Genomic DNA, 20,742 nt, shown 5'->3' with positions numbered 1-20,742 from the left:
CTTGCACATCTTTGGACACTGGGAGGAAACTAGAGTGCCCGGCGAAAACCCAAGCAGACATTGAGAGAACTTGCAAACTTCGTACAGACAGTCGCCCGATGTTAGAATCGAACTTGGTTCCCTGGCACAATGAGGTAAGAGTGCTTACCACTGAGCCACCATGCCATACCCTCAATTATTTAATAATATACATGTTTTTAACCACTTGTAGTTAATTTGCACAGGAATGGTACAGTTATCTCCAAATCCAATTTCAGGAATTGATAATTGTTCTCTAAAACTTTACATCTAATCTATTTGCACTTCATTTTCATGATTTTGTTTATTTAATAATCTGCAAGGGTATGAGAAAAAACATGAGATTGATTTCATATAATATTCCTGTAATGAGTCAGTGCAGGTATGATGGCCTGAATGGCCTCCTTGTGTGCTGCAACACTTATGTGATTTATCGTAGTTACTTCTATATACAATGCTGAAATTGAGCATGAAGAGAAAGGTTCCAAGACATTTTAAAATTTATTCTACATTTATGTTGAAAAATTACTAACTAAGTAAGTTCATCAATGCAGAGTAACACATGATGTATCGTTCATTATTTGAGTTACCATATGCTATCATAGCAGCTGCTGAGAAAGTAGAAATGCTGCAATGACTTAAATATGGTTTTCATATGCTACACTTAAAATATCTGCAATTTATTTAATGTACTTAATATGAAATTGGAGAAAACATGTAAACATTATATTTTTTTAAAATAATTAGTTTTACTGTTCCTGATGTGCACAACAAACTAAGTGGGCATTGAGTCAACATAGTTAGGTTGCCAGTTCCTTAGCCTTTGCAATCTAGCCCATAGATTTGGAGTACAGAATGCCACCACCCGAATGATGATGAATCTCATCAAATCGCTTATTTTAGTTTGTCAACACGGCTTCAATTACATTGGCCACTGTTCCCTTATCCTCAGGGTTGATCTGAGCCAGGGCATGGCAGTTGCCAGTGTTTTGGTGCACCAGATGCACAAACCTGACTTTGCCAATGACAACTGTTATGACACAGGGTAAACCCTATCGCTCATGAAACGAAACACACAGAAAAGCTCATCTCGCCTCATAATCTGTTAAAATGTAAGTGACCGAGACCGACCCACATTCTACTATTTGAAGAAAACATAACAATTTTATTCTTTAATCCAAAAGCGAACATTGACCAACCACTATTTACCACACTAATTCTCTTTCTCTTAAAGATTTGTTATCTACCTCCCACTCTATAACAATGTACTGATGCGATAAAGCCTCTATTGAATTTACAGCAAATCAGTTTCAAAACCAGATCGCAGCTCTGGGTCGTCTTCGGTCTTCTGCTGCAAAGATGTTTCATACAATAAAGGTACCTTTTAAAGAGAGGGTTTGCAAGCAGTCTGTCAATGGCAGAAGGTGCTCTTTCTCTGGCTAACTGTCCAAAATGCCTGCTTTTTATACCCCAAAGCATCGGATCATCTCATTGGCTCAATGTTGTCAAAATAATAAAATGCAAATTCAATTGGGTTTTAATATCTTGGGTCATAATTTAAACTGGTTAAATTCAAACTGCTGTGAAAACAACTCAGGATCTAAGTTATAGCCAAAATGTTACATCTTCAAATTGTCCAGTACTTTCTGTGACATCACAGGTGTTTGCCAGCTTTCACACTCTCATGTGCTTTTAACTTCATAATACAATGCCGCAAGGAGCTCCCAACTTCTGTCAGACAGCTGGCAGAAACACAACCAGCTCAATACAATCAAGGTTATGTGCGACAATCACTAACTTTCATACACTCCACCTAAGTGATGACATGCTCACCCCTGCTTGAGAACTGCTAGTCTCTTTGTGGGAGTGTCTGCCTTCCCAGTTGCCTTAAGATGGGCTCAGACTAACAGCAGCTGCTTTCTCTCTAGCTTTGTTTCAGGCCTGTATTAAAGGCTGATTTGAAGAGCTGAATGGCAGTCTGCCTCTCCAAGATTTGAGTGAACTGACTAATCGCTGGAGGCACCTTCAGATGCTTGTACGGAATGACGCTTTGATGCTGAAGTTGCAGATACTGAGACTATTTCACAAAACTCGTCAGGTCTGTCTTGGGTTGGATGTCCTGACCAATCTCAAAGGTTTTGGATCTGTTGTTGAACTGAGGGCTCACAACTTTTTTCATCTCATGTTTCCTTTTGGTGGAAATGGGTGGGGCCACCTTCTTGCCCTTGACTTTCTTTCCTTTCAATTAGTTTAATTATTGTAAATATTGCAGTATCTAGTAACTTCTGTGCAAGAAAAGAAGTTTACAAATTTAGTTTTAGCTCTAAATCTAGAGTTTTTTTATTCTAATATTTTCTAATCATTCAAGTTTTGCTTCAATAAAATTTCCAACCATTTGAAATAAGTTGTACATATAAGCTGGAGGTGTGTAGTGTATGATATATCAACACCCAGTTTTATTCTTCAGATTCAATTTGGAACTTTTCTTAACTAACTTTTTTGTTAGTTTAAGGGTGCAAATTGGTAAGATCACTTAACCTCAGAAGTTGCTCATATTTAGTTGATTTTTGTTGCCTCGGGTAACCGTCTGTGTGGAGTTTGCACATTCTCCCCGTGTCTGCGTGGGTTTCCTCCGGGTGCTTCGGTTTCCTCCCACAGTCCAAAAATGTGCAGGTTAGGTGGATTGGCCATGCTAAATTGCCCGTAGTGTTAGGTGTAGGGGAATGGGTCTGGGTGGGTTGCTCTTCGGAGGGTCGGTGTGGACTTGTTGGGCCGAAGGGCCTGATTCCACACTAATCTAATCTAAAGAAATTGTATAACACTGAGTGAGCATTAACATTCGAGGGCTTCAGAGGTTTCTTCATAACTCCTTTTATTCTTTTTTTGTGAATCATTCCTAAATACATGCAATAGTATGCTTAACTTCTTCTTTCATGTTTCACTCCTATTGTCATATGAACATAAGAGATAGGAGCAGGAGAAAACCATTCAGCCCACAAGGCTACCCTGCCATTCTGTAAAAGAATGGCTAATCTTTCTCAACCGTCAACTCCTCTTGGGTCAGTTCCTCAGTCCTCAACTCTTCAAAATTTCAGAATCTTATTACCTCCTTTTTAAATACTTTCAGTTATATAGTCTCCACAACTAGGATAGAGAGTTCCAGATATTTGTGACCCTTTGAGACATGAAACTCCTTCTCCTTTAATTTTAAATAAGTGTCCCCTTATTCTGTACCTGTCCCGTTTGAGACTCCCCCATCAACAGAAATATCTCTCAACATCTACCGTGTCCGGGCCCCTCAGATTATTTTATGTTTCAAAAAGATAATCTCTCATTCTACTAAACTTTAATGAATAAAGGCTTGAGCCATTTAGTTATTCTTGATAAGTGAACCCCTTCATCCCAGGAGTCAAATTGATGAATCTGTTTTGAACTGCCTCCAATGCTTGTATTATTTTTCTTAAATGCAGGGATCAAGGCTGTACACAGTACTGCAGGGGTGGCCTCACCCCAACACCATGCACTGTTGTAATAAAATTTTGTTATTTTTAAATGCCAATACTCTAGCAATGAAGGCCAAAACTTCATTTGCTGGCCTTAATTACTTTCTGCACCCGCATACTTATTTTACATGTAACATGCACAAGAACACCCAGATTCCGGTGTTTCACTTTTTTGGAGTCTCTCTCATTTAAACAATCTGCCTTTTGATATTTCCTACAACATGCATAATGTCACACTTTCCTATGTTAAACACAACCTACCCCAAGCTTTTGCCCATATGTCCTCATCACAACATGCCCTCCCGCCTAGTTTTGTATCAGCAGCAAATTTGGATATATTAGGTTATATAAGGAGCAGCACAGTGCTCAGTGGTTCACACTGCAACCTCATAATGCTAGGATCTGGGTTCGATTCCTCAGGTGACTATCTGCATGGAATTTGCACATTCTCCCAGTAACTACGAGGGATTTCCTCCGGGTGGTCCAGTTTGCTCCCACAGTCCAATGATGTGCATGTCAGGTGGATTGGCCATACAAAATTGCCCCTAGTATCCAGGGATGTGTAGGCTAGGTGGATTAGCTGTGAGAATTGAAGGATTACCAGAATAGTGTAAAGGGGTAGTTCTGAGTGGAATGCTGTTCAGAGGGTCAGTGTGGACTAGCTGGGCCAAAAGGCCTGTTTCCACACTGTAGGAATTCTATTCTATTCATTACGCTCTTGCCCCTCCTTCAAGTCATTAACATAGATAGTAAATAATTGAGGCCCTTTAGTCCTTCCAATTTGAAAAATACCAAATTATTCTGACTCTCCATCTTCTGTGTGTTGATCAGTCTTCAATTTATACTTTGCCCTCAGTATAGTGAGCTCCTATCTTGTGCAATAACCTTTTACATGTCAAGATATCAAATTCTTTCACAAAATCCAAATTTAGCATATTCTCATCCCTTTTAACAGCACTGTTCATTATATCCTCAAAGAGCTCTAGAAAATTTATTAATGCATCTTCCATAGAATCACAGTCATAGAGATATACAGCATGGAAACAGACCCTTTGGTCCAACCCGTCCATGCCGACCAGATATCCCAACCCAATCTAGTCCCATCTGCCAGCACCTGGCCCATATCCCTCCAAACCCTTCCTATTCACCCAAATGCCTCTTCAATGTTGCAATCGTACAAACCTCCACCACTTCCTCTGGCAGCTCATTCCATACACATACCACCCTCTGTGTGAAAAAGTTGCCCTGTAGGTCTCTCTTATATCTTTCCCCTCTCACCCTAAACCTATGCCCTCTAGCTATGGACTCCCTGACCCCAGGGAAAAGACTTTGCCTATTTACCCGAACCACACCCCTCATAATTTTGTAAACCTTTATCAGGTCACCCCTCAGCCTCCGACGCTCCAGGGAAAACAGCCTCAGCCTGTTCAGCCTCTCCCAATAGCTCAAATCCTCCAACCCTGGCAACATCCTTGTAAATCTTTTCTGAACCCTTTCAAGTATCACAACATCCTTTCGATAGGAAGGAGTCCGGAATTGCTTGCAATATTCCAACCGTGGCCTAACCAATGTCCTGTACAGCTGCAACATGACCTCCCAACTCCTGTACTCAATACTCTGACCAATAAAGCAAAGCATACCAAACGCCGCCTTCACTATCCTATTTACCTGCAACTCCACTTTTAAGGAGCTATGAACCTGCACTCCAGGATCTCTTTGTTTAGCAACACTCCCTAGGATCTTACCATTAAGTATATAAGTCCTGCTAAGATTTGCTTTCCCAAAATGCAGCACCTCGCATTTATCTGAATTAAACTCCATCTGCCACTTCTCAGCCCATTGGCCCATCTGCTCCAGAACCTGTTGTAATCTGAGGTAACCCTCTTCGCTGACCACTACACCTCCAATTTTGGTGTCATCTGCAAACTTACTAACTGTACCTCTTATGCTCGCATCCAAATCATTTGTGTAGATGACAAAAAGTAGAGGACCCAGCACCGATCCTTGTGGCACTCCACTGGTCACTGGCCTCCAGTCTGAAAAGCAACCCTCTACCACCACCCTCTGTCTTCTACCTTTGAGCCAGTTCTGTATCAAGTGGCTAGTTCTCCCTGTATTCCATGTGATCTAACCTTGCTAATCAGTCTCCCTTGGGGAATCTTGTCGAACGCCTTACTGAAGTCCATATAGATCACATCTACCGCACTGCCCTCATCAATCCTTATTTTTACTTCCTCAAAAAACTTAATCAAGTTTGTGACATGATTTCCCACGCACAAAGTCATGTTGACTATCGCTAATCAGTCCTTGCCTTTCCAAATACATGTACATCCTGTCCCTCAGGATTCCCACCAACAACTTGCCCACCACCGACGTCAGGCTCACTGGTCTGTAGTTTCCTGGCTTGTCCTTACCACCCTTCTTAAAGAGTGGCACCCCGTTAGCCAACTTCCAGTATTCCGGCACCTCACCTATGACTATTGATGATACAAATATCTCAGCAAAAGGCCACACCCCATCCCCCCGCCACCCCTTGCGTCCCTTTCTATCCTTCCTGTAGCATTTGTATCCTGGAACATTAAGCTGCCAGTCCTGCCCATCCTTGAGCCATGTTTCTGTAATTGCTATGATATCCCAGTCCCATGTTCCTTACCATGCCCTGAGTTCATCTGCCTTCCCTGTTTGGCCCTTTGCATTGAAATAAATGCAGTTTAATTTATTAGTACTACCTCCCTTTGACAAAACTATGTTAACTCCATTTGATTGCATTAACCTTTTCTAATTGTCCTGCTGTTCCTTTCTTAATAATAACAAATGTTCATTTAACTGACCTCTAGTTTTCTGCTTTGTCCCTGCTTTGAACAGGGATTCCACTGGAACCTTCACGAATCCAGTGAGTTTCAGAATATTTTAGCCAATGCCTCCACTGTCTCAGAACTACTTCCTTTCGCACTTTTGGATGCAGGCCATCAAATTTTTACAACTTGATCAGAAAGTTCCAATTTCATTTTGTACTAGTCACTTTAGGCAGAACTTTTTAAGGGTCTGAGTAAAATGGACTATGTTGGGATTTGTGGCTAAATCAGGTGAGAAGTCAAATGAAGCCTGTCTTAACACATGGTGGCTCTGTGGTTAGCACTGCTGCCTCACAGCACCAGTGACCTGGCTTCGATTCCAGCCTCTGGCAACTGTGTGTGTGAAATTTGCACATTCTCCCCGTGTCTGCGTGGGTTTCCTCTGGTTGCTCCAGTTTCCTCTCTCAGTCCAAAGATGTGCAGGTTAGGTGAATTGACCATGCTAAATTGCCAATAATGTTCATGGATGTGTAGGTTAGGTGCATTAGTCAGGGGAAATGTAGAGTAATAGGGGTAGGGAAATGGATCTGGGGGGATATTCTTTGGAGGGTCTGTGTGGAATTGTTGGGCCAAATGATCTGTTTCTACACTATAGGAATTCTATGTAAAAAAAAATTAACATCAAGAACATTTGACTCCATTGTTGATACTTTTGATAAGTGGTGAGGTGAGCTTTTTGCTGGTAGGCGATGTGTTGCCAGTTAAGGGGACTTTTGCTTGTCAAATGCCCTTTTAAGGGCTCACTTCATCATCATAATATATCTTCCTATCTCATCAAACATGCCAAAGAAGCTGGACATCGTGCATTCTTGGCATCCAAATCAGGCCTGGTGACTTCAGTTCCATGCTTGTTCAAAAGGATCTCCACCTTGCTGAGGTCTAAACAGCATCTCAGGGCAAAATCTATGGATACCAGCCACACATGCACCTTATCCATGGACATTAATACCTGGCATTTAGCAACCCCTCATGACCATGGCAGGCTGCTCAGGAAGCAAAGATGTGTTTTCAAAGCATAGTAGCAACTAACATTGAAAGGCTACAGCGTGGAGAGTTTGCATGCATGGACAGCCATGCAGCTTTCAGACTGGATAAAGCTGCATTTCAGGTTGTTCACTTATACTTTTAGTATTCAGTCACTCAGCGCTTTGTCTATGTGTGCATTTCCTTGTAATGCCTTGCCATGCCAATTAACATAGTAAATGACCAAACTTTAAAACCGAGGAGAAAGGAAACTAATCAAATACATTAACTTGATGGACTGAAATAGTTGCTTATGGAAAGAAGTATTATGAAAAAAGAATGTATAACTACTGAGCATCAAAGTTTCACATGGAATAAGGTGGATGAAGATATGTAGTAAACCAGTCATTCCTGGCAGTTTGTGGTTATCAATGCTTAACAGCAAATTAGGTTTTCAAGTAAGCCTCTCAGTGATTGATTGGAGATGTGAATAATAAATTTAGCCTGTTCTGTATAAACCTTGGCTACCATATTTTTGTCATTGTATACAATTGGTAAGTAGGAAGTGAAAGTCAAGGGAGCTAATTATTTCTGCAGATTGCCTTACTGATGAATAGTCTGTCATTCAGAGTTATAGCCTGAAGATTTATTGTGGTTTGATTTCAGTGTTTGGGTCATTATAGATATTCAGAAATAATTATCAAAGATGAAAGGAAAGCAGACATGACAAAGTGTGTGATATTTCAGTTCTGTATCACATTCAGTATATAGAATGTGATCTTTGAGAAATCAGACCTAATGTTTTGTGCTAATATAGGAACAGTAACAATATTTTTCCTGATACTCTTTAATGCATGTCTCAATAATAAAATAGATGAGCCTGGCAAATATATTATAAATTTGAATCTTTCAAATGATTGTGTTTGTAGAACACAATAATAGTTTTAATGTGGAGTTTTTTTTAATTTAAAGTTTATTTTCAAGTTGTCTTCAAGATTGGTGCTTCATTTCCCAGCTAAGCATATAAAGGTTCTTGGTGACATTGTAAAAGTGCATAATTTTAGAGTATCACATAATCACTTGGGTAAAAGAGTGTGTTACTCCGCATTTTGAAATAATTTTCTATTTGTGAATAGGGTGTAGTGTGTTTCATTTATATCTTTATGCTAACAATCAGGACTGAACTAACTGAATTCATTTGGTTCCTGTTTATCATGTGATGGTGAGATAGTTTCTAATTAAACAAAGGCAGCAAAACTATTTTTATTTGTGGATTTCAACAACTTAAAGACCAAAGTTCATGTTTTCAATTCTGACTCCACTGTATTATAGCAACAATAGTTTTCATTTTAAACAGCTTCATATTTTGAAAAAAGAATGCTAAATGTCAAGTAGGAGTGGCAAAACAATAAATATAAAAGTTTGAAGAAACAATAAGAGAAAAAGTCATTGCAGAGAATTTTGAAAATGGATTTGGAGGTGGTGAAGCAACATTCCAGAGGAAATGACTACAATGGCTGAATAAATGGCTGCCTGTGATGGAATGGAGAGAACATAAAGAATAGTCAAATGTTAAAGGATGCGAGGGGTTTGAATGGATTTCCAATGGTAGAATGAACCAGAGGTTTTGAGATGTATTGATTGAGAGATAGATGTCATTGTGATGGTATAGCTCAAGTTTGAATACTCAATGAAGGAGGGTCAGAATAAACTGGAGGTTTTGGTTTATCCAAATTAGACAGTTGAGAATTGTAGCAGAAGTCATTGGACCAATGAAGGAGTCAGAAATTTAGACAGCAGCATTCATAACAGTTAATGTTGCCAAAGGAATGGAGCGATTTAGAGGAGATAAAGAATGAATCTCCGAGTTAAACTCATACCAAGAGTTTATCAGGTGGCAGACATGAATGAAACTATAAGAAATAAAGGGCTCAGTTATGTAGAGACAAGGAGAGATACTGAATATTAATACTGTCAAAGGTACTAAAGTCTCGAGAACACAGCATATAGTTTGTAACTTTGAGAATGTAGCTTCAGGACTGTAAGCAGAGCAGAAACCAGATTGAACTAAAGTAAGAAAAACAGGGATATTTTTAAGTACTCTAGGACAAAAGCAAAATACTGTGAATGCTGGAAATCTGAAGTAAAGCAAGAAAATGTCAGAAACCCTCATCAGGTCTGGCATAGTCTGTAAGAAAAGAACTATCATTTCAAGTTTGATAATAAGTGATAAGTTTTGAGCAAGTAAAAGTGAAAGGCAGTTGGAGGAAGAACAAAGTGGAATATAAGACATAGGACATAGCAGCAGACATTAAGCCATTTGGCCCATCGAGTCTACACTGCCATTCAATCGTGCTTTTTCAATCCCATTTTCCTGCTTTCTCCCCGTAACCCTTTGATCCCCTTGGCAACCAAGAACTTATCTATCTCTATTTTAAATATACTCAGTGGCCTGGCCACCACAGCCTTCTGCAGCAATGAATTCCACAGATTCACCACTCTCTGCCTGAAGAAGTTTCTTATTATCTCTATTCTAAAGGGTCTTTCCTTTACTCTAAGGCTGTGCCCTAGGGTCCTCATCTCTTCTGCCAATCTTCCCAATGTCTATTCTGTCTGGGCTGTTCAGTCCAGGCCATTCCACTATAACATGCATTTCGTTAACTCAAATTCGCTATAACACGATTGACAAATTGGAGACACTGTTTCTAAGGCACAAAGTTTTAATACATGTGTTGGTTATAACATGATTCAGACCCTATTTAGTTTAAATTCTGCTGTTATTATACAATTTTCTTATAACACAGAATCGCATGAGAATGGAACTATTGCATTACAGCAGAACTGACTGTATTTTGTAAGTTTCAATTAGATCCCCCCCCCCCCCCATCTGTCTCAACTCCATAGAGTATAGTCCCAGAGTCCTCAAACGTTCCTCATATGTTAAGCATTTCATTCCTGGGATCATTCTCATGAACCTCCTGTGGACTCACTCCAGGGTCATTACATCCTCCCTGAGGTGTGGGGCCCAAAATATCTATAATAAGGGAGGAAGGCAGGGAAAATGACATTATGAAAGGGTTTTATGCCACAATGCCAATGGTAACAGGATAAGTAAGGAAATAAAAATGTGTCCAGAAGATGTGTGAATGGCTTGATAGTAGTGTTAAAATTGAAAGGAAAGTGATTGAGAGAAACAAGAAAAGGAATAGAACCAGCAAAAAAACACAATGATTTAAATCTGTTAAATGCAAAATGAAACCAGAAGTTTGTAAAGGACCCAGCCAAAGATGTCCCTCAATCTTGCATTGATTTTCATTGGAACATTGCAGTAGATCGAGGACAGAAAAGTCAGAATGGGAGCAAAGGTAATGAATTAAAATGGCAGGGTGCCGGTAACTTGGGATGTGTTTGTGGCCTAAGTTGAGTTATTCCACCAAGTAGTAACCTCAGTCTACAGTTTTTCTCCTGATGTAAAGGTCACTTGCAGCATATGCAGAATGGGACTTTTGTGACTGGAGTGTAGGAGATTGAGGGGTGATCTTACAGAGGCTTATAAAATCATGAGGGGTAGAGATAAAGTGAACAGCAAGGGTCTTTTCCTTGGGGTTGTGAGTTTAAACTTTGAGGCATATTTTTAAGGTGAGAGGAGAAAGATTTAAAAGGGACCAGATCGGTAATCTTTTCACACAGGCTGCTTTATATGTGGAATAAACTGCCAGAGAAAGTGGTAGATGCGGCTATAATTACAATATTTAAAAGACATTTGAATAGGAAAGGTTTAGAAGGATATAGGCCAATTGCAAGCAAATGGAACTAGTTTATTTTGAGAAACTTGGTCAGCGTGGATGAGTTGGACCGAAGGGTCTGCTTCACTTGGAAGGAATATTTGGAGCCTTGAGCAATGAGAGTGGAGAAAGTACACGGAATGTTTGCATGGAAAGATGTCATATAGAAAAAGAATGAGACGACTGAGGAGTGCAGAAACTACAATCCCTTTGGAATATTGAGAAGGCAGGATGCTAATGTTATATTTGAAAGAAAAGCAAGATTAAAGTTAATGTGGACGTTAGGAAGAATGCATGGGTGAGGATAGATTATGTGACGGGAATGTGATGGTCGTGATCTTGAAGAAGTTGAGAACTGATGTAATGAATTTGGGCTGGGAGGGTAATGGGACAGGTGGAGATAAAAGGGGTCGGTAAATAGTGTCATGTGAATAATGAATATGTTAGTACAGAAGTATTAGAATAGGATAATTGAGGTTTCAGTTGGATGGAAGTGAAGGGACATTTATGACATTAGGGACATTGGGCAGTGGCAACTATGTAAGAGACATAAACAAGTGCAAGAAACAAATAATTTGTTTGGAGTGCAAAGTTGTAAGGCTCAATCAAAAGTTGTACGTTAATTTTTCCAGCAATTGCACAATATTGGAAATTAAAGTATTTTGTGGTGCTCTTGGTATGTACAGCTGACAGCACCATGATAGTAGATTAATATCAGCTACTAAACGGTTCAGCTAAAGAATGGTCTGAGTTTATTTGTGAAGCAACTGCGCATTCCAGGACTTTGGAAAGTGTTCGCAATGTATTTTTAGAAACGTACTAGGATCTAACATCTCCACTTAATGAAAGACAATACTATTAAAAGATTAACTTCTCGACACACAGAGGAGAATTCCAAATTTCTTACCCGGAACTTTTATATAGTGCTCTCTAGTATCTGAAACACTGCTTAGGCTTTCTATTTGCATAATGGGGAGCACCTAATTTAAAGCAGAATTGGGCCTCTGATGAATCTTGCTCACAGCTGGTGTACAGGCTTTAAGTACACTAGGCACTTCACTCTCAAATTTCCTATACTCAACAACTTAGGTGAACTTTATATGCCACTACTTTTTAATTCAATCTTTAAAAAATATATATTTAAGACATTTATATTTAATAAATATTTACAATATTTATGTATTTCTAATAATATATGAATGTATATAAATTATATACATTTCATCACACTAGATCTGTCCAGTCCCAACAATACGCCAAAAAACTCAATGCTATATTCGCAATTTAAGCATTCAGTCCCTCTACCACCAGTATTTGCTATCTACAAGATACACTGTAACAATGTGTCAAAATATCTTCAACCACGCTTCTCAAAACTGTAAGCTTAAATAGAGAAAATCACCAACAAACACATGGGCATGCCATCATCTGAAATTCCTTGAATTTCATCATCTTCCAATGAAATGATTTCTTGATTTTTGTCTCTAAGTCCCTTCAGAACAGCATTTTGTGTGTACCTTCACCGTATGGTCTGCAATGGTTCGAAAAGGTGGCTGCTCACCATCTTTTCAAGGGCAATTAGAGGCAAGCAATTAAATTTTGGCTTGGCCAGTTCCACGCACATTGCTTGAATGAATAACTTTTAAAAAGAGATGAATTTTTTTCTTTGTGTACAGGCTAAATAATAATTTAATTGAGGTGCTTTTCCAGTGGAGTGGAAGTGTGCCAATCAGAAGTCCTGAATTCAAGTCTCACCACCTCCACATGTTTCATCACATCTTTGAAGAGATTAAATATATTTGCAAGAATGGAGAGACAGTGAAGGAATACATCTAAATCTAAACACAGGGTATTAATATCTAAAGCATTACCTGCTGTTTTGAATTCCTTACATTGGATGTTAATAGTAAACATCACTACCATTTGAAAAGTAGACTACAGTGGCCAAAACAACCACATACAGACAATTGTGACAACAGATTCATGGATAAAAGTATTTGCTAAACATGCTTTTTGCATAGAAATTTTCTTCCTTTAAGCCTTTTAAATGCTGAGGGTAAAGAAACACATCCAAATTATGCAACGTGCAGTGAACTTTAGTGAAGTGAAGATACTTTATGGATTAAATTGTAGAGATCTTCTATGAAGTGTTCTTGAAGAGTTCTATTCATTCAACAAACATTTGAAACACAGATGCAGCCTTGTCAATTATTTACTGTTCATTATCCTGCAGAATGTAAAGACTTATTAAATTGTAATTTTTTTACTGGGTGTCACATGTGAATTTACACTTGAATATGTGAATTAGTTTTCTGGCTATCGTTCTTCATATTATTGATGGAATGGGCATTGGTTGTTCTTTGATTATTTCAATCTTCCTGTATTTCTGCCAATAAAGAAACTTGAAAAAGACTGAAAGAGAGAAACTGAGACTGGTTAGACTGAAACAGAAATGGACAAAAATAGACTTTAAGCACACTCATGCATAGTACTTATTTTATAGGCAAAACCAGATTTAATTTGGAATGTCAGAGAAAGGTTGCCCTAACAGATTTTGTTTTGTTGGGAAGGCAGTGATATTCTTGTCCCACTTCGTGGGATTCCTGCAAAAGATAACCTATGTTATTGGTTTTGCCACCATGTTAAGCTTATAATTTTGAACTTTTATGGAGTTACTCATTGAAATCACCATGCTAGTAATACTAGTCGATGCAGGATTCATTGATTTCTCAAAGTGATTAGTAATTGTATTAGTATTCATCTCTAACAAATAAATTCATCATGTTCTCTCAGGGTAGTCAACAGCAGAATGGAACAAACTTTGAGAAGATTTGTAGCTCAGGTTGAGGTTTGGATGTAGTTTTGCTCGCTGAGCTGAAAGGTTCATTTCCAGACGTTTTGTTACCTTACTAGGTAACATCTTCAGTGGACCTCATGCGAATCAATGCTGAAAATGCCTGCTTTCTATTTATATGTTTGGGTTGGTAATGTCATTTGCTGTGATGAAGTCACTTTCTGTTTCTTTTCTCAGGGGGTGGCAGATGAAGTCTAACTCGATGTGGTAGGCTCCATCAACCACCCCGTGAGAAAAGGAACCGGAAGTGACTTCACCACCGGAAATGACATCACCAACCCCAAAAAAACCCCAGACAAATAAATAAAAAGCAGGAATTTTCAGCATTTATTCGCATGAGGTCCGCTGAAGATGTTACCTAGTAAGGTAACAAAACATTTGGAAATGAACCTTCCAGATCAGCACGCAAACCTAAATCCAGAATGGAATAAAGTTAAGTACCAAGTCCAGGATTTCTTTCATATCACCCATGTGGTTTGACAGTCATACTTATAATGCTGTGGCCATCATGAAATACAGAGGTTTCTATTCTCAATTTAGATATTCATCAATCATTGATGAATACAGGGCAAATTGGTAAGTCAGTTCTAAAAAACATATGGGATACTTTGCTTTGCAGGTTGTAAGTTTGCTTGCTGAGCTGGTAGGTTTGATTTCAGACATTTTATCACCATGCTCAATAACAAAGATTTGGACCCCATTTACGAATCTCTGAGAAAAAAAACAAATAATATCACCCACCTTAATAGACCAAGACACATTAAATTGAAAGCAGGACAGAACACCAGCACTTCAATGGAGGCTCACTGATGACGTGACCGAGCATGGTGACGAAATGTCTGAGAACAAACCTATTGGCTCAGCGAGCAAGCTTACAACCTGAACCTCAACCTGAGCTACAAATCTTCTCAAAGATCACAAACTTTGCTTTGCAATTTGGGATTTGAATACAAAATCAAGAAAGTCATGCTTTTTTTCAAAGACTAATTGAGCCCCAGCTGTAGTATTGTGTACATTTCTGGGTGCCACACTTTAATAAGGATGCTTAGCCCTTGGTGAAGATGCAATGTAGATTTAGTATAATAGTATTATGGATGAAGGAATTCAGTTATTTGGAGAGATTATAGAAAATGTGATTTTTTTTTCTCCTCAGAGCCTGAAAGGTTAAGGGAAGACCTAATAGATATCTTCAAAACGGTGTGTGTCATCTTAAAAGTGATACAGTCACTTGCCTTCAAAAGATGTTTTGTTCAGGTTCAAATATAATTTGAAATAGCATGACTGCTCATCATGTTATATATTATGGTTATCAACCACTGGTGGTTTGTGGTTGATGTAGTTTGCTGTCAACAATATTCTTTCTGTACTGAGTCTAATGGCCGACCAATTATTAGTTATTAATGATAAACCACTATTGAGTCTTAACTCGACAGGCATTTGTTTTAGATAAGGTATAGTTATATATAGCATGATAGTAATAGTTATAATTAATATTAACTAGTTGGGCATGATTGCAACTATGAAGATGGTCTTTTGGTGCAGTGGTAGTGTCCCTTCTCTGAACCAAGATCACATCCCACCTGATCTAGAGGTGTGTGATAATGTTAGAAGCATGCTACAGTTTGTAACCAAATAGCTGCAACTATGAGGAACAATGTGTATCATGTCTGTCTCCATCAGAACCTAGTACAAATCTAATTGCTTCTCCACTTGAAAGACATCATCAAATTGGTGGAACTTGGTACAGCTCAACGTGAACATTTTCAGGATCATTATCTTATATAACAAAATAGCGAAATTATATTTCTTAGGAACTTTGCAATGGCAGTTAGAACTGAATTTGAGGAGAACTTACTTGCAGAATTATGGGTATGGGGTGTAAATAGAATAACTCTTTCAAAAGAGTCAGAATAAATATAACAGTATAGCCTCGTCTCTTTCCTATTAGGTAATTTTGTGATTCTAGTTTCCTCCCCTGTGATCAACCATCTCTTATTTTATACCTTCAATTATCTGTAATGCTAAATGTCAGTTACACAGGATTTCTTCATCTGTAGAATTAAGACTATCTCACAACAACCATAGATATCACCTCAGTCTTCACAACTCAGGAGTGAGAGGTTCTGAATTTGAAGGTAACAAAGCAAGGGAATACAAAATATATAATGGAGTGCTGAGGAGTATAACGAAATCTGTATGCTGACAGATCTCTGAAGGTAGCAGGGCAGGTAATTAAATGATTAAAAAGGCATTCAGAATTTCTCCTTCATTGGCTAATGCACTGTTATAAAATCTGGGCAGTTATGGAAGAACTGAATAAAATACTAGTTTGGCCTAAGCTAGAGTACTGCAGAGTTCAAGTCTTTTTGCTACATTTCACAGAGGATGTGATTGCAATGGAGAGTGTGTAACAGAGCCTTATTAAGAATATGAGAATGTTGAATTTTAGCTCAGAGAATAGATTGGATAGGTCTGAGTTATTTTCTTTGGAACACAGGATACTGAGATGAGATTTAATTGAGAGCTATAAAATTGTGCAAAACCTTCACTGATGTTATAATAATAATTTATCCAGACAATTACCACATGCTAGAACTTTTTGAGCACTAATTCAGCTTTATTAATAATGAATAAAATTGCAATTTTCTCAGGTTGCTTTTTGCCTGTGGGAATTATTTCAATGAATATTTCAACACATTATTTTAATCGTGCTTCTGCAACCTCAAGTAAAGCAATATTTTATAGTTCCAAGTTCAGTCTGCAGAGGGACTATAGTCATTAAACTGCATGCTGTTTGGTTTGAGGTCCCATTGCATGATTTACAAGCCTTGTTAAAAAACCCTGTAAAAGGAGGCAAGCTGTGCATTTATAAATGTAATTTGATGCTGTATTTGCTAATGGTCTTGCTCTGATTTATGTGGATGGCAGTTTTTGCTGCCTTGTGATTCCGGTAGTATAGTTTGTTAATACTTGTTTACTGCCATAAAGTAAATTCAAAAGGCCGTTCTTGTTGAAATTTTATGTAGATGAGAATATAATATGAACATCAAAGCGTGGAACTGCGGGAAAATAGAATATCAGTTGGGCATTACAGGAAATGACATCCAAAATCACTGATGTCTTTTCATTAAATTTGGTTTTAAATTTGCAATTGAAATTTTCTGTTTTCTCCAAAGTGTGGAGAAATGGGAAGAAGTGCTCCACACTATTTCACTGTCTCAAAGTTTTCAGTCTTGTTCTTAGAAAGAATAATAGACAACAGCAGTTGTTTTTCAAACAAAAAAATAAACCTTACTGAGTTGAAGTCTGTTAATACCTGCTGACTTTCAACATTCCACTAATTATGTATATGTATGATATGTTTTCACAGTCAACAAAATGATTTTTGGCGCCTGGACTACTGGGAAGATGATTTGCGTCGCCGACGCAGGTTCATACGCAATGCATTTGGATCAATACATCCTGAGGTCCTGTTGAAATCTGCGGAAGAATATGGTTAGTTTTAGTTATTTTTCCATAGGAGGGATTCCAGAGGTGAAAAGCACATTTGCATTGACAGGAGTACACTCTTTATAAAATTGAAAAATTGCTTTTATTGTTTCATTTATAATGCAAATCTTTTCTAGAGGTTAACTATTGAAGACCAGCATTTTTTAAAATTTAAAGTACATTTTACCATGCTTGACAAACCATTTAAACTCCTCATGACCATTTATTGTATTTTAGCTAAGAATGCAATGCTAATTCACCGCAGGGAATCTGAAATTTTTCATAGGCTGAGTTATGCATCCATACAGTTAACAGGGTAGATGTTTGCACCATTGATGGGCTAATCCGAAAAGAAAGACAAATTCATTTAAATACTATCAGCAAGCTAAGGTACCCTAATGCTTCATATCTGTTGAGGAATACAGCAAATGGTTGATTTGTATGTCAGATCGTGCTTGGGTTGAGGCAATGAGACAATCTTGAGTCGGACTAGAATTTGCCATCAGCGGATCAGATAATTTCTTAGGTCCCATGAGGAGCACAATTGTCTCTTCTTATTCCATGCCAAGTTTCCTGGAGATTATTTTGAGTGTCCTTTGTCAGTCCCTTGTCAGTCCTTTTTAAGAACCGTTGGCTCGGACACTCAACATCAAGTGTCACTAGGTAAAGCACACATTCTACCACTTAAACATGAATTTTATGTTTCAACATCTATAGCCAGCCAGTAGAACACCAATTAACATGTTTAATATCCTCAATTACTTAATACCTGTTTTAGATAACTCCTTAACCAATTAAATGTCACCTGTATCAATACAGCAATGGTACATTTCCAATAAAAACTAATAGGGCAGTTCATGATGTGAAATTGAGGTCTAATATAGAAACTTGCACTGCAAAAAAAAACTTAGAGGCAGTGATTTGAATTTCTTTTCCAACATCTGTATTTATTAGTTCATACAAAGGTTAATAGGTTAATAGGTTATGTTGTTCTTCCAAATTAGTGTCACTGTAAATGGGCCATACAAGGTAGTTGGAGCTGTGCTGCATCTCAAAAGCTGAAATTTATGATTTTGAAATTTTGAATTGCTCAAGATTGGTCAATGTTTTTTTTTCTATTCTAACTTCAATCAGAGTAGTTAAAATATGTACTTATAAAGTCCTCAAAATGACAAACAAAAGATCTCCAGAGTTATTAAATTACCATGCTCATGGTGATCATGCTAAGCTAACTAACACTTTAGGTTGTCAAGTGAAAGGGATTTGGTTCTGCCTGCTGGTACACATTGCACCCCTGGTGTTGGTGTATAATTAATGGTGTATTGTAAGCGGCCATCATCTTGTAAAAAACCTGTAATCTTTTGCTCGAAATATGCTTTACATCTTGTTCATGAGGACCTCTGTAATTAGTGTTTTGTGGAATCTGAGTATCCATGGGCCCAATTTATACCATCAACGTGGGCATCTAAACCCACCAATGTTAGTACAATGCATCCAATAGTGTTTTAGTGGGGTTTCAAATTAATAATTAAATAAAACGAAGAACTGTGGGTACTTGAGATCTGAAACAAACAAAAACAGAAATTATGGGAGAAACTCAGCAAGTCTGGCAGTATCTGTGGAAAAAAGCAGAGTTATGTTTCAAGTCCAGGGACCCACCTTCAGAACTCTCCTGAGTTCTGAGAAAAGGTCACTGGACTCAAGATGTTACACTGTTTTCTCTCCACAGATGCTGCCAGACTTGCTGAATTTCTCCCACAATTTCTGTTTTGTCTGTTGCAACTTAACATGCCCTATTAATGATAATTTCAACTACCATATAACATCACATAAATATTTTGATTAACATCTATCCCCATTTCCTACAGCAAAGCATTTTTTTCAGTCTTCATACTACCTGATTGCTGTTGTTGGCTTTGCAAACAAAACCACAAATACACTTGTTTCTTCCAAAGCACCTTAATCTTGGACAATCTAACTAGCTATTGTGGATTTTGAAATTAACTTTATTTTCAGATTTGAAATATACACTTTTTAGTTGTTACATTCTAATCATTTGCTTTAGTGAACTGTGTGCCCATATGTTAAAAGTGAGGCAGGATTGGGGTGTGCTAAAAGAACAGAAACTGAGAATATGAAAATCTTGCAATCTTTTCCAATTTTAATGGCACAATCTGCTTTGAGTAAACATTCCTGAAGCCCAACTCAACACCTGCAAGGTGTATAAGGTGTCCAGCAATTGGAAGTGGAAATTTTCTGGCTTGGTGCATTGTTGTGGATTCCTAGGGATGAGGCACTCAGAAGGAGGAAGGTTCTAGAGGTAGTCGAAAGAGACCAGTGTTACTGCTACCTCTGATCTGCAGAAAAATCTAACCAAAATAATATTTTAAGTTTCTTCCTGGCCCATTAGAACAAGCTTCTGCCATGCTTTTGCTGTCCGGCCACAGAAAATGCAAAATTCCCATTGGGAAATGAGTGTTTTGTGTGGCACGGGCTGCATGAGTAGCTGAAATTTTCAAATATTAAGTAAGTCCAGATATGACTTGAGCAAGATACCTGTTAATGGTATGATTTGTTACCATAAAACTTTTCTAGCTGAGAAAACCGTGGATTGGAGCCAGGAGAGAGAGTCTTCAAATTTTATTCCTCGGCCACACCATGCTCAATTATAGAGTCATAGAGATGTCCAGCGCAGAAGCAAACGTTTCGGTCCAACTCGTCTCCAGCTTCATCTCCATTCAGTTACCTAATGAACAATAAAGCATCTGGTTGATCCCCTAGATATCCAGTAATTACAGTTGCTGCTGAAGTATTTCAGCATCGTAATGCTACGTAATATTTGAGTGACTCAACTTAAATCAGAAAGAGTTTATAGTATCAGGAATTTCAAAATATAAAACTGAAAGTTTTTTTATTATTTTTGAATGTATTCTTGGAGGGAGCAAAAGATTTTATACAACAGGTAACTCATCCGTACAGGACAGTTTGGCCCAACAGCATTCTGACTTAATGCTGAAATATCTACGGTCATATTTGTATGTTTAAACAATTCAAAAATAAGTATCTACAAAAAATGTTCAAGCATGTATTTTTTTTACACATTGGCCTCCACAGCAACAATATTTTAGGCACTATTCTGGCTCCTAATGATGAAAAGTAGTATTTCAGATGCAAATGCAGACTTCAATCAGAAGATGTCCCTAATCTTGTGAAAGCAGCACATACCCACTGATTTCTGCCAATATGCTGAGCGAGTTCATTTGCAAAACTTAAGT

At 38.0% G+C, this 20,742-nt stretch overlaps 1 protein-coding gene and 1 pseudogene across 4 annotated transcripts in view; one reads left to right on the top strand and one right to left on the bottom strand.

Annotated features, from left to right (window-relative positions):
- The window catches only part of nbeaa (neurobeachin a), a 913,644-nt gene that overhangs the window by 507,640 nt on the left and 385,262 nt on the right, over positions 1 to 20,742 (top strand). For all 4 annotated transcript variants that reach the window (XM_072577218.1, XM_072577214.1, XM_072577213.1 and 1 more), the window contains one exon: positions 17,349 to 17,473. In XM_072577218.1, coding sequence (XP_072433319.1) covers positions 17,349 to 17,473 — 125 coding nt within the window. The remainder of the gene's footprint in view (positions 1 to 17,348; positions 17,474 to 20,742) is intronic.
- LOC140481040 (large ribosomal subunit protein eL8 pseudogene) lies at positions 849 to 3,298 on the bottom strand (annotated as a pseudogene).

Source organism: Chiloscyllium punctatum, chromosome 9 (assembly GCF_047496795.1).
Source record: "Chiloscyllium punctatum isolate Juve2018m chromosome 9, sChiPun1.3, whole genome shotgun sequence".
Classification (NCBI taxonomy): domain Eukaryota; kingdom Metazoa; phylum Chordata; class Chondrichthyes; order Orectolobiformes; family Hemiscylliidae; genus Chiloscyllium; species Chiloscyllium punctatum.
Note: the sequence above shows the minus strand (reverse complement) of the source record. Positions and strands in the feature narration are given on the sequence as shown.